This window comes from Microtus ochrogaster, chromosome 8 (assembly GCF_000317375.1).
Source record: "Microtus ochrogaster isolate Prairie Vole_2 chromosome 8, MicOch1.0, whole genome shotgun sequence".
In the NCBI taxonomy this organism is placed as follows: Eukaryota; Metazoa; Chordata; class Mammalia; order Rodentia; family Cricetidae; genus Microtus; species Microtus ochrogaster.
In genome coordinates, this window is record NC_022015.1 from 64,137,132 (window position 1) to 64,155,421 (window position 18,290).

Genomic DNA, 18,290 nt, shown 5'->3' on the forward strand with positions numbered 1-18,290 from the left:
CAGCTAATCCGTGGCAGTCTGTGGAGAAAGTCTACAAAATAATGCCCATGGATCTCAATTACGACATAGTCATTTGGAGTCTCCCTGTCTAGCTCCCTACCCACTGGCTAACCCCAATGTCCCTTCCAGGCTTCCCAATAGCCCCACATCAGCATCCTGGCCTCTCTGGTAACTGTAAGCAACAACCTGTTTTCACTTCTTCATTGTGTCTTACCTGACAGAAACATCTGAACCTAACTTTCCCATAGTCAAACTCTCAGAGAGACACACCTAACAGAAAGACTTCAAGATTGAGTTAGAAGACTGTAACAGGAATCACTTAAACTTAAGCATCTGCGTGTCTTTAAGTTCAGTGTTTGTGAATTATTGTGGTGGTTTGAATCAGAATGCCCCCCAGCCTCATATATTTGAATACTGTGCCCAATTGGAACTGTCTGGAAAGGATCAGTAGGTGTGGCCTTGTGGGAGAAGGGGTGTCACTGGTGACAGGCTTTGAGGTTTCAAAAGTGAAAGCCATTCCTAGTTAGTGCTCACTCTCACACACTCTCTTGTCTCCTCTCATCCCCTCTGCTTCATGGTTGTTTTCTCAAGATGTGAGCTCTCAGCTATGATTGCCTGCTGCTCTTATTCTCCCTACCACGATGGTCATGGACTTTTACTTTCTGAACTGTAAGTCCCAATAAATGCTTATAATTGAGCAATAGGAAAGTAACTAAGACAGTATCTCAATTACTTTCTGGACTGTTTCCTTCTACAAGCTTGTGAGGTTTCGGTATCCCTGAGAACAAAAGGATATTTGGAAGCTTGTGAAACTCTCTGCTAAAGATTCTATAAATGTTCACAAATCATTTGATTACTGGTTCACACAATTAGCTAGATAATTCAATCAGCCAGCATGTGTGGGAATGCTAATTTTCAGTGTTTAGAGAATTCAGAAAAGCTAGGCCCACTTCATGCCACATCTCATCCAGAACACAACGTATCAAAATCTTGAAATGGGCCCCAGAAATAGTCACATTTTAAGAAATTAATATAATATTTTACTAATGCTTTGGGACTGTCATTCATTCATACAATACATTCCAATCATATTCACCCCAGCCTCATTTCCCTACTCTTCCCAGATCCTCCTCCTTCTTACTTTATAGAATACAGATTTCAATCTGTGCCACTCAAATACTCACGGGTGTGGGGCCATACACTAAAGCATGGTCAATCTGCTTGGGACCACACTCTTCAAGAAAACTGATTTCCCTTTCCCAAAGCCATCAGTGTTAAAGAAATCGTCATGTCAGCAAGCTCTGTTGTTAGGGAGGCGGGTCTAATGCATAAAGGGCTGCATTCAATCCCCAGAACCACAGTGCAAAAGTCCCTATATTGCTCTTATTGAGAATAAAGTTCGAAAAATTTGAGTTTGAGATATAAAGTACAATGGTCACCTTTCTAATAATATGAACTTGTACCTTCAAAAATCTCCTGGTGATATTCAAAGTGTACTTTTTTTTTCCTTTGGGAGTAATTTAGCTAACGTATTCATTCAAAAAATTAAATGCTTTTCAGTGTTTCTCCAGCAACATTGTGGATTCAACTTAACTGTGGGTAAGTAAAAATAAAAATAAAATAATAAAAACAACAACAACAACAACATACAGGAAGATTATAGTTGTTGACAGGCTGACTCAAGAATGCTTCCAACATGGTTGGAACAAGCAGTTTCTCTGTCCATACTGCTGAGTTGAGCCTTTCCTGTTAATATGGCCTCATAGTAGAATGCCTTACAAAGTTAGTATCTGCACATGGGAAACTGCTCGGCTATCCCAATCCAGCCACTGCTCGCTTACAGTGAAAACAATGGTCAATTTTTGTGATTCCTTTCTTTCTCTCTACATAATGCTTGTTTTGACCAAATCTGCTGAAATGTGTTTTTGTCTGTTGAACCTAATTAAATGTTTATATTTTTTTTACTTCAGTTCTCCTAGAATTCAGTTTTATTCTTCAACCAAAAAGCCATGAAGCACTTCATCAAAGACAGTTTGCAAAGTGATGGTATATGCCATTCTCCTTTAAACAAACTCAGACAGAGCACAGCTCTTGGAGAGTGATCTCTCACGTACAACACAGCACAAGTGGAATTGGACCAACCAGCAGAGTCTTCAGCTCTGTGATTCTCTAGGGCTCTTGTAGCATCTAGCTTTTCTGCAGGTGAAAAATCCAAAATATAGAGATGTACAGCTGGCTTCCTTTCCTACTGTGAAACAGTGCAGGCTGGTGGAATAAAGGGTATTTCAATAATAGCTTAATCAAGATATAATTAAGAAGGAAAATTGGGTACCAAAAGTATTCCATAACACACATCAAAGATATTTTCTTACCACCCGCTGTTTGCCTCCATAGTGCAGGTGTGATTCCTTTACAGCATAACCTCCTTCTGACACCTGCCGACCTCTCTCTCCTTCCAGACATACTACTCGTTTCATTCATGTTTTTACAGATGATCACATCACATCTTAGCAGAGGCTACACAGCATATTTTAAAAACCCGACTGGAACTTTATCCAAGTTTTCCCATGCTATTTGAGGATTGATTCTATCTGAAGATTTGCTTTTTTATTTGATGTGTAGGTGTGAGTTCTCGTATGTATGTATTTATGTATGCATGTATGTATGTATGTATGTGTGTATGTATGTGCATCACATTTATGCAGTGCCCTCAGAGTTCAGGAGAGGGCATCAAATCCCCTAGAACTGTAGTTAAAGAATGCTGTAAGCTGTCCTGAAGGTGCTGGAAATGGAATCTGGGTCCTCCCCAAGAGCTGTCAACTCTCTCGGACACTGAGCTATCTCTCCCACCCCAGAAATTATCTTAAGGCATGGACATTTAGAGAAAGGTTCATGCTTTTCTAGTATGTAAAAGGTACTGAATTCAATCCCCAGAACCACAGGAAAGAGTGAGCAAAGGAAAGGAACAAGCAAACAAGCCGACTCTTTTCTCGCCAACGTGTAGACAATTCCAATTTAAAGAGGCAGCAGCCACAGAAACTCCAGTTTATGGAAACTCGATGCCCTGAGCTAACTCTCAAAGGCTGAATGTTTACACATAATGTTGAACAAGGAATTTCTCACGTTAAGCTTAGAGCAAGGAGCGGATCATGGTATGCACTACTGGGGTGTTTTCAGAATGCGCTGACTCACTGGAAGTTTCCAAATGGCTTCTATATATACCGCTAAAGACCATCTGGCTGGCTGTGAAGAAACAAGTTTCAACATCCGGGCCCCAGCACATACACAGCTCTGCTCCACCAGTGCAGGAAACTGAGAAAAGGTCACTCTCTTGATACGAGTAAGTCATGAAAAGCAAGCGGCACTGGGCAGCGGAGGCCTGCCGTGAGATGCACACAGAAGACTGAAGGGCAGTTCCTTCCCTGCTCCTCACCAGTCAGGCCACAACACTGAAACTCTCCTCATTTCTTCTTGTAAAACTATTTAAAAGTGCCACATCGATGCTAGTCCTCTTCTCTTTTTTACCCACTTCCTCCTGCACTCCTTTCTTCTCTCCTTTCTTCCCATTAAGAAATACATATGTCATGCCTACCACAAACATGCTCCCACCACATTGCACAATAAAAGGGGTATATTGGTTGTCTTAGTCAGTGTTCTATCGCTGTGAAGAGACACCATGACCACAGCAACTCTTATAAAGGAAAATATTTGATTGGGACCGGCTTACAGTTCAGAGATTTGGTCCATTATCATCATTAACAGAAAGCATTGCAACACCCAGGCAGATATGGTGCTGGAAAGGAGTTGAGAGTTCCACAGCCAGAGCAGCAGGCTTCAGGAAGAGAGACACTGGGCATGTTTTGAGCAAATGAGACCTCAAGGCCCATCCCCCCCCCAGTGACACTATTCCCCCAACAAGGCCACACCTTCCCCAACAAGGCCACACCTCCCCCAACAAGGCCACACCTCCCCCAACAAGGCCACACCTCCTAATGGTATCACTCCCTGTGAGCTTATGGTGGTCATTGTCATTCCGAACCACCACACTGATGATAAAAACTAAGCTGAAGACACATGACAAGTGAATAATGGAAACTAGAAAGAACATCCTGGGCAGAGGCGGAGGGAAAGCATAAAAGTTCTGAGAGATAAAATAGCTGTTTAAAATAAATCAAGGCTTGCAAACATTTGTATCCATTCCACTGAGGACTTACTTGAGAGTCAAAATGCTGAAAGGGAGAGCTCTTCTATCTCCAGGTGGGAATTCAAACAATTATTATATTTGCAAAAAAAAACTATCTTAAAAAGATGATGCAAACTTTTAACTCAGATTGATGTGGTCATGCCCACAATCAGTCTCATAAAACTATATAAAAATATGACTATCAAATGCATATAGAAGTATCTCATGGACAAGATACCATGTAAGTGCTTGGAGACTTATGCGTGATCCAGCTTCCTTAAAAGCCCAGGAAAACCCTGAGTGCCATACTTGATATTTACTGCATAAAGCTAAACACAGAGGCAACAGTGACTCTGTATCTCTTACAAGTACTTCCCTTCGCAAGCATGGCTTTCCAATGCTCAATGGCTTCCCAGTGCTCAGCCTTGCCAGAAGTCCACAGCTGATCCCCAAAAGTAAGACAAAAGATTAGTCAACACTCATTCTTGCTCAAACAGTCATATAGTCTATGGAAAATTTTACCTCAATGATTTCTCTCAGCTCTTAGCTAAAACAAAACTGCACATTTGGTAGAGATAAGTTACGCCATGCAGGAAATATTAATGATTGGACATTTTCTCCCTTTCAGTTGCTACCTTTTCCTTCCATTTGCCTACTACACATCTAAAGTGCTTTGCACTCATGGGATCCAGCCCCAGCAGCTACAGTAAGGCAGATCAGGCAGGATACGAATAGTGAAGGTCATAACAAAAAATAAACAAATATGAAGTCTAAATTAATCCCAGTAACGAGCCATAACGTCCTACCTTGTGCTGTAAGAAAGAAAACCGTCCCTCTCGGTAACCTGCTACAGTGTTCCGTTCTGCACTGATGACCTGCTAGGATCCTGATGGCAAATTCCTCAAAAGCAAGGGCTACACTGCTCCTATCTTTGCCCTTTCAGCACTGCCAATCCTGACCACAGCAAGAGCCCAGGGTTTATCAAATCAAGAAGCAAACACCCTTTGATTTAAAATTTTAGAGATACTAAGTGGATAAATCCCTACATTGGAAGGCAATTCTACAAAACTGTCGATTATTCGTTAGGTCTTGTTGCTGTTGTTTTTAGACAGCGTCTTCAGATCTAAACTCAGACTATCTTCAGACCAGAGATCCTCCTGCCTCTGCCTTCTGGGTGTTAAGATAACAGGCATGCACCACTGCTCCCAGCTACCTGCTAGGGTTTTAGCAGACACAAGCACAGAGGAGGCCCCTACCATCCTTTGTAGAGTAACATGGACGACACCAGACCTTTTATCAAAACAAGTACTTAGGTTGTTTTATTACAGCTACAAATAACCTTTATTTGATGTAATGTAATAAAACATTTTCAAATTTAACAACATGTATCTGACATAATTGGTATTTAAATTATGAATATAAGTATATACGGTCACTCTAGCAAATCTGCGGCTCAGGAATTTGTACACACTTTGGAAGGACAGTGCCTACTTCCCCTTCATAAGAAGGGGCCCTTCCCTGTGTCTCATAATAAGCAATGTCAGTGACAGCTGGAAGAAATCCAAAATCCATGTTGGAACCCGTTTTATCCGGTGAGAGGACAGCTTCCTTCATTGTAGGAAAATAACATCTCTTTCAGTTCTCGTTTATCAAATTACAGTTTGCATTCATTTCCCCCGTGTGGACATGGGTTTTCTTCTATCTCTGCCTTTCCGTCTCCTTCACCCACACTGCTATCCGGTACCATTTAAGGGACCCTTTCTGTCTCCTTACCTGTCCTGAATGCTGACCATTTTTATTGGGGGGAGGGCTTAGAGGACGGAATTCATCGGGCACACATTTGATTTAAGATACAGAGAACGAACACAGAGACACATTCTCTACATGAAACAGGACGGCGTTCTAGAGTATTCACAACAGGGGTCCACACGACCTCCAATTCCCACAGTTCAGCTGGATGAACATGTTTATGCGGTCTCCAGAAGCACCGCAACCATTCATGGTTATTCCATGGCCACACTCCTTCCTCACGACACACAGTTCTAGAGCAGCCTGTGGGCTCCTTGCAGCCTCGTAGAAGATGAGAGAAAACGACATGCCGAGAATCGTGTTAATATACAATGCAGTCAGGTGGCACTCACTCTTCTGCAGTTACCATCCTCTCTCAGAGCCTTCAGGAGAGCGAGGGCAAGGAAAAGCTTTATTCGGGTTTTCTGGCCTCTCTCCGTCCTGAGATCTGTTCCTGAGTTACACCACAATGATAAGGGGTTTAACAGCGGACGTACACTTGTGGGAAGTCACAAGGACCCTGCAGAAAAGCCAAAGTATTTGACAAAAGCTTCGGACAGACACTGCCCTGGGGAATCGTTTGTATCAGCTGATGACGGGTTTCTGTTTTCTAACATGGACATGCAGCACATTCAACACTACACTCACTGCAGTTTGCTTGGACAGATCCCTTCCATCCGACCACGGAGTGTATGTACTCTGTCTCATGGGTGATTCCTGGAGAGCTACCATGAAGCCTAGCCTGGAAGCATGGGAGTTGTGCGTTAGGATTTCCCCCCCACTCACATGAATGTGGACTTGTGGAAAGCACCAGAAACTGCTTCCCTCCCAGAACCCAGCTCTGTTAGTGTGCTTACTGCTGAGATGGCTGTCTGACATGGACAGCTGTTTTCATTGAAACACAATATCACTGATCCACAGGGAAAAGAAAGGGAGAAGTCGCCGTCTCCCCCCCCCCCAAAATACACTTTGTACAACAGATCACCCCCCACCCCCGGTTACATTCCAGCCATGCCAAGAAGACAGAAGCCACGTTCCGTTTTGAAGTCTCAGCCAATGATTTCGTAGTTTCCACCCGCTTTGCACTTTTCGCCTCCAGTAATCCACTCTGGATCATGTATCATGACCTTTTTTTTTACAGTGGTCAGAGTTTTGTCTATAAAAGAGAGAAAGACAAGAAAATTAGCCAGACCACAAGTTTGGGTTTTCACTTTGTGGTGGGTGGATTATTTCTTTTTTTTTTTAATGGCAGTCAGTGATTTCAATCATTGGTGACTTAGAAGGTATCACGAGCATCTCTAATGGAGAAGGAGATGTAATCTTGCTCTTTTCATAAACGCCAAAGGTTCTGTAAATTACCAAGCCCGTAGTAATGTATTTGAGAACGAGACCCAAATAACCCACATAGAAATCTTTTATCATATAGATGCGTCCAAAATTGGCTTTGCTTTCAAAAGTACTTAAAAGTTTTACAAAATAGTATAACCTTTTCCCTACTTGAAAATAATAACTGTTAAAAGAATAATGACAGTCTGAAAAACAGAGGGGGCAATATCAAGGTTGGAAAGATGAGGCGGAAATTTTTTCAATAGTAATAATAATAAAAGAATGAGGAGCAGGGGAAGAGAGGAAGGGATATAGGGAGGCTAAACCCAAACTAAAGATGGATTAAAAGCCATACAGAAAATCTAATCTGTAAGCTAATCAAAATACAATTTTAAAAAAGAATTTGAATAAAGGTATCCTGCATGGGTGTAGATTGCTGCTCCAAAAAGTTGTAAGTTATTAAATGAACATCCTAGTGCCAGGGTAGGGTACATTCCTGTTAAATTTTTGGGGGGAAGCTTGGGAGGCACCAAAGCAATACAAACTACCGCCATTTCCACAGCTGCTTTCCAAGGCTAGGTGATAAGACCATGCTGAAGACATCACACACTTTGGTTGAAATCAAACAGGAACTGACCTGAAAAATTCCTCTCTGATGGCTAGCTTTCACACTGCCAGAAGATACTTTGTCAGTGGACCATGGTTAATGCAGAGACTCAGTCAGTCAAAGTGGTGGGAATAACTGATCACTGAATGCTCAGCCTTAAGTGGTACACCTACATCACTCTTGCCAAGGTCAGGGAACAGGGAAGAAGAGGGGAAAGAAGGAATATAAGAGCAGGAAGATGAGGGGCTGGAGAGATGGCTCAGTGGTTAGGAGCACTGGCTGCTCTTCCACAGGTCCTGAGTTCAATTCCCAGCAACCACATGGTGGCTCACAACCACCTGTAATGAGATCTGGTGCCCTCTTCTGGCCTGCAGGCATACATGGAGGCAGAATGTTGTATACATAATAAATATATAAATAAATCTTTTAAAAAAAAAAGAGCAGGAAGATGAGACGGGGAAAGGGTGATGGAACACATCCTCTGGACATGGCATGACTATTGGATTCATGAACTCACAGACGTGGTAGTCACCTGCACAAGTCCGGCTCCATTAATGTCCCATCAGGAGTGAAGAGGGACTCATGAGGTTTCATGGTTGCGGGGGCAGTGGGGGAGTTGTAGAGCTACTGGAAAGTTACCCTTTCTAAGGTAAATAACCTCTCACCAATGCTCAATAACTAATCAAATGCAGTGGGTCTCTCACACAAAATAAACATGAAAGTGGGTGGGATGGAGGACTTGAAAAGAATAATGCATTTGCCCAAAGAGAGATAAGAAGGAATAAGGGCTAGATGATGGAGGAGAGTATATTCTTATTTTCTCTTCCCTCTCTCTCTCTCTCTCTCTCTCTCTCTCTCTCTCTCTCTCTCTCTCTCTCTCACGCACACACACACACACATACACACTCACAAACTGTATTACTTCCACTGAGAATCATCACCCACTGTAACTCACCTACACAGAAACGAGAGTCCTGCTTCCCTCCAGGTCTGTCTTCTAGACTCACAGAAGTACAAGCCTTGGGCCACAGTAAAGTTTAAGCCAACAGCTGAGAAAGTATCCATTCAACTGGTATAGAACCACACCCCCACAATGCCACATTTTCACAGGCCTTGACTTACCACAGGAGCACTGTGTTTAGGAGCTGGTCTAGGGTGTCACAGGCCCAGGACCAGGTTTCCAGGTTAGGCTCTCTGCCTCACTCACACTGTCCCTGTATCTGAATCCATTTACCTGAAGTTCCCTTCTCAGCCCAGTCCTTAACAGCTGAATTTCCCAGCTGATAGAATACTCTTCTCCATAAGACACAATCGCTGGCTTCAAACCTCAACCTCACCCAAGAGTGCCTGAGAATAACTGCTGTATTTCAACCAAATCCCAGTTCCACAGACTAGAGTGAAGACAGGAAATAAGTTGTGTCCTCAACTAAGGAACTCCAGAGACAATTCTAGCCTAGGACTGTTGACTCTTCCCTTCAAGGGGAAGGAACACACCTAGCAGCCTCTAACTCAGCTTTGCTCGCACCGGCTCCTAAACTCTACTGAATTCCTGCGGGCTCTAGTCAGCACCATCTCCAGAGCCCACCTTTCCTTACCAGCCACCTGCTAGCCACAGTGACGATTTAAGCGTTCCAGGTCCCAGACTACTTAGATAGCATTAGCCTCTCTCCTTGTGTCAATGCCATCTTCCTGGAGCAGTCTCCCCAAGCAGAGATCTCACATTTACATTAGCTTTACAGCACACACTCCTACAATTGGTAGGCTCTCCATCCAGCATGCCCACTATAGCCTAGTATCACTCCTGTCAAAAACCTACTTGACTCCCTGGACTAATTCCAACCTATTCAACTTCCTGACATCACTGAAGACATGTTCCAGGTCCACTGGCCACCTCTGTCCACAGCTGTCACTGGACTGAACTGTCTTAAGCACTGAGCAATCCCTATCCTAAGCCTCCCACATCTCTTCTTATTAAATCCTACTACCTCGATATCATGTCTTCAATGATTTTACCATGTTAAATTACCTTCCTAAGGACACCCTCCATGCCTTATTTTTATTGTGTACTTTTCTATACTGTTTGATTGTGTTCCCTGTATTTTTTAAAAACTGAAGAAAAACAAAAACACAAGAAGGTGGTAGAAGAAGTCAGGGCAAGGGCTGGGGCAAAGTGGGAGTTCGTAGCGTGTGTGAGGTTCCTGACTTTGATCTTCAGCATTACATAAAACACCGCACAGACCAACACCCTCCCTATTTTAAGAGACTTAAACTCTGGGTAACTGCAAAGCATGGGGCGAAGAACCTGTTGTCATTACTAGTTGATTATTTAATAAAGGCCAAGCACTGAACTTGAACTTCAGGCAATTAGTGATGAAGAAGATATCACTGTGAGGGACATATTAGTAAAGAAAATGTTACTGAGAGATACACGTCCAGGGAATAGCAAACTCTTCTTTTTGCTCCTGTCACCAAAGTAGCAGCCCATCACAGACACCCAGGATTGCAAGGGGCCTTGATATTTCTTCCCAGATTCCCCTGGGATGAACTTTACTTCATTTCTTTTAAACTACCCCTTTCCACAAAGAAAGCATGCAATCAGGTTGAATTCCAAGCTCCAGCCTAAAGCTTGGAGGAAAAAAATTGACAGAATTCATGGCAGAAACACAAGGTTATTCTGCAATGAGTCACTGCTAAGTACCACTGCAGCTGATGGGGATACTAAGAGGTTCTTTGAAGAGAAAGACAATACAGTCACCAAGGAGAAGAGGGGAGACAGAAAGGAAGAGCTCCTTCAAAACAATTCCATTATCCTCTTCTATAGCAAAGTATTTGAGAAACTGCTCTTCGGAACTGCTCATAAAGGATTCCAAACAAGTCCTTGTGACACGATACTTAAAAGCAATTTGTGGAAAAAAAAAAAAAGCAATTTGTGGCAGTTCAAGTCCGTGAGGAAGAGAAAGACAGGATCCTTGCTCATGTCACATTGTCACATTTTGTCATTGCTTTTATTTACACACTTGTGAAATAGTGAAAAGATTAAAATTGATAGTAGTGAACCAAAATTACCAGTGCAACAGTATTCAGGACTTTTTTCCCTGTATTCACTCCATTACCCCAAGGAAAGTCCTTGAGTGCCTGCTGGGCTCTGGGGACTCTGGTTATGCTGATTAAGAAAACGGGAAGAAATGGGTAAATATTTGGAAGTGACAACACACAGTCTAGACTGTTCACACAGAGAAAGGAGACTGAGGTGTAGGGGGGGAAATAATGGAGTCAAGAAGGCCAGGCAAGAAGCAAAATAACACAGGCCCAATCCCAAACAGTCAGAGAGGAAGAAAAAGGCAGAAGTAATGGGGAGTTTCCCAGAGTCCTTAGGGTAGCCTCCAGATGTGTGAGGGAGCCAGAGAAGTAGGAGGAGTCTAAGATTTCTCCTTTGTTCTGTCTGAGCTGTGGAGTACATGTCTTTGGTCACTCTTCTAGAGACCACAGTGACCGATTGCATTATCATTTAGACTCGTAGAGTATAACCCCAAATGTCACCCAGCCTTATAATATCAAAGAACAAGTTAGCAAAACATGAGACACTTAAAAGCAACATATGTCAGGTCAAATTGATTAGCAGCTTTCCAAGTAGTGTTGGCTTGAACATATCTGTGCTGTGTGGACCACACAGGCTCTAACTCTGACTGAAAATGATGATCAAGTGTCACTAACCTCAACAGCACTAAACCCACAGGAGTGTGAACTCCCAGAGATGAAGACTGTTGTGCAATCCTCTTTCTACCCCTGTTGTGCCTGGTGCTGTAGCTCATGCCCAGAAAGCCATCTGGTGTTTCTAGTAATATCCGTGCAAGGACTCTACATCCAGCCTCCACCTTTGGAGTCTTCTGTACTCTGCCACAAAACCAGCGCCCCTACTTTGATGGCTCCATCCACTACATACAGAAGACATGGATGACTTACCACAATCTCCACCAGAGTTTCCAAACCTCTTTCCTTACAGGTTAAGTCTTTTCTGCGGGAGGCCTTTGTGTGCATTGTAGGACAGCTGGCCTCCTCCCTGACCTAAATGTAGATGGCATTTAACATCCACGCCCACTCCAGTAATGACAATCAAAAGTATCTTCGGACATTGCCAACCATCCCCAGGGGAAGAGGCAACAAATTCCTATGAATTGAGAAATGTGGCCTACGCTTAAATCCAAATTCTGGGGGCTGCATGGATCGTTTGTAGCACTATCTATATCATGCCTACTATGATCTCCAGCTGTTTCCTCACTTTAGGAACTAGTCTAGATCAGCTCCGGCTGCTCCTTCCTTTGCATTAGCTCCTACCTTGGTGGCTCTACACGAATGTCCCTTTTACCTGGAATGCTTCTCAGTTCGCTGTTAATGAAAAATGCTTTGACTAGCCTCAAAGATGAACCTTTCAGGAAGTCTCCTCTGATAGCATTCGTGGAAGGACCAGCTAAGTCATTTTCTTCTCCTTTGACTGAGACAGCTTTCTGCCTATGACTCTCATCATTAGGAAACAAAGCTGAGTGTGTCTGTGTTGTGCTGGATTCAGGCCATTATAACAAAATATGATATAGTGGCAGTTTGTGAGACTGCTCTTCATCTCTAGAGACTAGGAAGTCCGTAATTGATGAAGCAGTAAATTTGGTATCTGCAAGGCTCTCTGTCTCCTTCATAAGCCAGTTCCCTCTGTTCCCTTTCATAAGGGCCCTCCTGACCCAGTCACCTCATAGGGTCCCCACCTTTTGATACTGCTATATTAGAATCTGTACTTCAACATATAAATTTAGAGGGAGCACAAAAGTATGTTTCTCTGTTTCTATATGATCACCAAAGTATATGTTTCTGGACTTCACATATGGAGAAATACATGAACAACAACAAAAGTGATGTCACACTTTATATATCCTCTATATACACCAGTGTGCACCAGTCATCCAAAAAGAAACTGAAAATTAATATTCTAACACTGGTGCCGACAACAAAACCTCCTGGTACAGCATTCAAAAATGGCTGCCATATGAACTCTATACAATAGTTCTAACAGCAAATGCATCCAAACGTTGATGGATATTTTTAAGCCAATCATCTTAACCGATTTGCATATTTATAAATTCAAACTGAGAGAGATGTAATCAGGCACAGTAATTCTCTCTTAAATCAAGGGACAACAGACTATTGCCTGTGAGCCAAATCCAGCTGGTCATCTCTTCTATAAACCAAGTTTCGTTGGTATGTACCCACGGCCTCTTGTTTACTTAAGTGGGTGACAGTGGCAAAGATGAGGAGTTTCAACAGAACCGTATGGTTTGCAAAAACTTAAAACACTACTTATATGGGTCCTCACCATACAAGTCCGCTGACCTTTGTCTGGGACCTAACAGGAAACCACATCCAAGCCTCCACACTAGCTAAGGACAGACGAGCAAGCATACTTATATTTTATTTGAGCTGATTTATTTTTACAAAGGGTACAGTAGCGTGAAACTAAAAGCACTTCTGAACACAGGCTTCCTGGGCTGAAATCCAACTCTATCAATCTAATCTGAAGGACCGTGGGGAAATGACTTGATCTCGCCAAGCTCTTGTTTCATCATAGTCAAAATGTAAAAATGCAGAAAAAAAAGTAGCCCGTCATAAAGTTTTGAAGTTTCAGTGGTATTATTCCCAGAGTTCTCAGCGTAGTGGCTGGGGCTGAATCCGCAATCACTGTGAGCTATTATTTCAAACAGGGAAACATGTTTGTGTCACGTTTTTAAAATTGCTATTCTTATACCTGAATTATCTGTGAATGTATTAGATAAACTAATCAGTGAAATTATCCTTGAGTGGTCAGAGCCCTGAAAATAGAGAGACGATTAGGACATCATCTCCCCTCTCCTAGTTTGCACACTGGCTGCCGAACGGCGCCTCCTGCCACCCGCCTCACGCTGTCTGCCTTCCACACCATTTCCAAAGACTTCCCTCAAACACGTTCCAAATTGTGTTACTCCTAAAAAATAAAACCAACACACGTTCCTCCTTCTGGCCTAACAATCCCGGCGCCAGGCAAAATAGCTTAACAACTTGTACCAAGAAATAGCTCTTTCCAGGGGATACGGAAGCACACCAACTAAAATGGGTTACCCATCAACTCCCTTCCTTTCCCTTGATAACGAATGCAAGGCTATTTGATCAAAAAATCTATAGCTGTCATCTTAACACCCCCCGGTCCAAGCTCTAGAACTCTTTCTTATCAATGGCCTGGGTTTATTTCCTGTATTTGAGAAATGACTAGGATTCTGTCCAGATGGGACCCTCCCACCGAGCATGTCTAACAAACACAGCTCACTTAGAGGAAGCACAGCAGCCTAGCTGCCTTCCTAGCAAGCGGGTGTCCACTGTTCCTAGCCCCAGCATTCAGTAGCTCTTCGCTACCTCAGACTAAATTTGTCTGACAAGTAGAATTACATGACGATTAAAGGCACAGGCACTGGGATGATTCATTCCACATCTATCTGATCATAAGTCAATTATCCTATATCAATTACCCTGAGCCACAAGTTAATCCCCTGGGAACAGTAGCATGGTAGCTACTGCCAATGGCATTCTACAACTGTCAATCACTGGCATAGATTACATAAACAGAAATAAAAAGCAGAGCTTCTTCCCTGAGAATTTCCAAGTCTGGAGGGCAAATGCTCATTTCGTGGGATCATCTAGATTTGAAAGGTCCTTGGAGGTTGCTTATAATGAGTGTTCTAGAGCCTGACATCACAGGCTAAATTTTTAAGTCCTGCCTTCTGTGTCGTGAATGATTTCATGTGAACAGCAGTGTATACACACTAGAAGTAGAAATGAACACTGTGATGTTAGCCCCAGCTCAAGAACCAGAATAGCTATACTCTAACAACTTCCCATTCTAAGACAAAAGCACTCTAGTATTTAGAAGACTTGCAGTCCTAGGATGGAGGTTTTGTGGGATCTAGACTGAGTGGGGACCTAATTGTGAAACATGTCACTTGCCCAGGCAAAGTAACAGGGAAAGTCCCTCTGAACTAAGCCCTCAAACTTCTCTGCTCCGTTCTTTCCTATTCCCATTTCTCATAACACGGGAATATATTCTCCACCAGAACCTGTTATGATCTCATCCCAAGTTTCTTTCCTCTCTCAATGGTCAAATCTCCTCTATATAACTTTCTTTTATATAAAAAAAAGTCTTCATTTTACCTGCTGGTCACACTACCATCTTGCCTCTCACCTCTGTAACAATGCCGAATTTGTTAATATGTGAGTTACTGGTGAAACTCTCAAGTCCTTACTAACATTAGCTCTTTGTAGCACGTTTTCAGATCTCAACTCCCATAGGTCCCTAGAATATCAGGAACGTCTCCCAAAGAGTCCCAAAAACTTGACAGCTCCAGGAGGAATCCGTTCCTGGATACCAAGACAGGAAGCATTTCTTGACAGCTCAGTGGCTAGGGCCTTCTCCCAGCATGCCATCTCCTAGATGGATGAAGTTCCATATCCGAAAAATAACAACAATAAATAAAGTAAAAAATAAAAAGGCATTTCTTCCTCAAAAGAGGCGTTTCAAAAAAAAAAAATCGCCAAGAAAGGTTTGCCACATGGAAGAACAAAAGCAATGAAAATGGCAATGTCATAGGAATTCAGATACAGGGACAGATATAACTAAGATGTTATTTGTGATGAAAGAGATGGAGAATATCATCTTCCATGTCACCGGTCACATGAACTGAAATTCATCAGAAAAGGGAAAATCTCTTCTTCCCTTTCAAATACCTAAATATCCCGGGTTTTGTTGTTTTGTTTTCTTTTCTTTTTTTTTTCTTTTTTATTGATTTTTTTATTGAGCTCTACATTTTTCTCGGCTCCCCTCCCTGACTCTCCCCTCCCCCTTCAACCCTCCCCCAAGGTTCCCATGCTCCCAGTTTACTCAGATCTTGTCTTTTTCTACTGTCTACTTCCCATGTAGATTAGATCTATGTAAGTCTCCCTTAGTGTCCTCATTGTTCTCAAAGTTCTCTGGAATTGTGGTTTGCAGGCTAGTTTTCTTTGCTTTATGTTTAAAAACCACCTATGAGTGAGTTTTTAACCTCAATACGAGTGGGTGAAAGTATTCTGAACTCACACCTGAAGTCTGGTAGAACATAGGTTAGCCACTGATTCAGAAAGCTCTCCCCAGCATTAAAGCTGCATGAAAGGGGGTGAGGTATAAAAGGGTGATAGTGATAAGTAACCTTACAGCACAAACTCGACTCTCCCGGGCCTCTCAGCAAGTTTCAGGGCCTCGTGCATGCCTGCCGCAGAGAGCTTCCGATTGATATTCCGGTATTGGCACTGGAGGAGGCTGCGGTAGGTGGTCCTCAGGTCCCGGTTGAAGAAGGCATATATAAAAGGGTTAATGAGAGAGTTTGCATAGCCCAGCCACAGACATGTCCTCTCCACCCACAGCGGAATGCAGCTGCAGGCGGTGCCACAGATAAAGGGCCTTGCTGTGGACAAGAGGAAAAACGGCAGCCAGCACACTGTGAAGGCTCCCACGATGATCCCCAAGGTGGTGGCTGCTTTCTGCTCCCTCTTGAAGATGGAGATGTTTTTCCTTTCGTGTTTGAGCAGTCTCGAAAGATTTGCACACTCTTCCACCTCCTTCTGGAGCTTCACCACACCATTCAAGGAGATGACGCTCTCCGGTTGCACACGTGGGAAGCCTGGGAACTTGTGTTTGGCCGCGCTCTTCCTGGCGGCCTTGTAAATCTGATAGTACATGAACAGCATGACCGACATGGGGATATAAAACGCCACGGCGGTGGAGTAGATCGTGTAGCCAAAATCCTGGCTAATCAAGCACACTTTGTCATCGTTCACATTCTGAGCCCATCCGAAGAGCGGAGGTAAGGTGATGGAGGCCGAGAGAAGCCAGACCGACAGAATCATTTTGGCCATGCACCTCCCGTTCTGCCTCACAGGGTATGTGAGGGGTCTCGTGATCCCGAGGTACCTAGCGGAGAGATGGAAAGATAAGAACTGAATACAGTCATCACTGGACACCCATGAAATGCTACCGGCCAGGCTCTGGTAGCAATTCTCATAACAGTAGGACCAGTGCTTCCATTTTGCAGAAAGGTAAACTGGGGCTCTAGTACTTTACCTCTCTACTCCAGGTCATGCCCTTTGGTAAAGTTAGCCATGTTTTACTTACACCTTGTGGATTCTGACAACCAAGGCAGCCAAGGAGGTAAAGGTGAAAGGCCTGCATCCTCCCGTGACCACCACCATTCAAACTAGGGTTAAAACATCACTCCTTGTGTGCAGACATCTTCACAGCTTAGTAAAGGTCTGTCACGCTGATGTTATATATCCCCCTCATCTGCACAGTCTTAATTCTGGCCAGCTTTAATTCCATCCAAAGTCCCCTTGGCAATAGAGCCTGTAAGATTACTGATCTGTTAGCTATTTGAGGACTCCCAGGATTTGGAAATGGAAACAGGAGAAGGAAGTGATTATTTTTTTATTGCCATAAAATTCTCACAAAACAGTAACATCAGAGGAACATTCTTTGACATTAAAAGCAGCCTGCCTTGAGCTGCAGTTCTGAGATGGTGCACAGAAAGGGGACAGTAATCATAAAGAGTAGGCAAAGGCACCGTCATCCCTCTGTGAGCTTCTGGAGAATGAATAGTTACGCATTTCTTTTATCAGAGATTTACAATGCCAAAGGGACAAGGCAGACAGACAAAAACAGACCCTGTGAGATGTTTGGCTAAAGGCTCAATGTCTGTAAACGTTTGGAATTTTTCTCTGTGTATTTAACGGTCTTGAGAAAAGCTTGTGATTCTGGCGGGGTTTTGCCCCCCCTCACGCATGCGGAAGATCCACTATTAAAGCACATAAAGCAAGGCTCCCGCTTACCAACCAGCAGCTCTTTTCTGCAAGCTTTCAAATGGTAGAAGAAAGAAAAAACTGATAACATCCCTGATGCTTAAGTTATCCCACAGAAGGTCAAAATCATGCTTCTTTTTTGATGAAAATTAGCATTTCTACATCATTTACAAAACAGAGATACAGTAAAAATGAACATGTAAGATTTGCTTATTCATCATGAATAGATATTCATTCCTTCATTCCTTCAGCAAGTATGAGTGTTTCTGAAATTGGCTCTAAGGTCCAGAGATCCCAAAGTTGTTCAAATCCCTTATGTGAATATTGCATAACCTACTTACACACACACACACACGCACACACACACACAATCTTTGACTCAAATCATGTCTAGATGACATATAACACCTAGTCAGATAGAAACACTATGTAGATAGTTGCTATAAAGTATTGGGAATCCTGGCAAGAAGAAGGTGAGTCTGTACATAT

At 43.0% G+C, this 18,290-nt stretch overlaps 1 protein-coding gene across 2 annotated transcripts in view; it reads right to left on the reverse strand.

Annotated features, from left to right (window-relative positions):
* Window positions 1–6,932: 6,932 nt before the first annotated feature.
* Window positions 6,933–18,290, reverse strand: part of Htr7 (5-hydroxytryptamine receptor 7) — an 87,132-nt gene continuing 75,774 nt past the window's right edge. Inside the window, exons 2-3 of one of the 2 annotated variants that reach the window (XM_005352170.2) lie at window positions 16,165–16,920; window positions 6,933–7,127 (exon numbers count right to left, since the gene is read on the reverse strand). In XM_005352170.2, coding sequence (XP_005352227.1) covers window positions 7,085–7,127; window positions 16,165–16,920 — 799 coding nt within the window. In that variant the 3' untranslated portion in view covers window positions 6,933–7,084. Of the gene's footprint in view, window positions 7,128–16,159; window positions 16,921–18,290 lie in introns of both variants that reach the window. The other variant, XM_026781739.1, reaches the window with a different exon arrangement.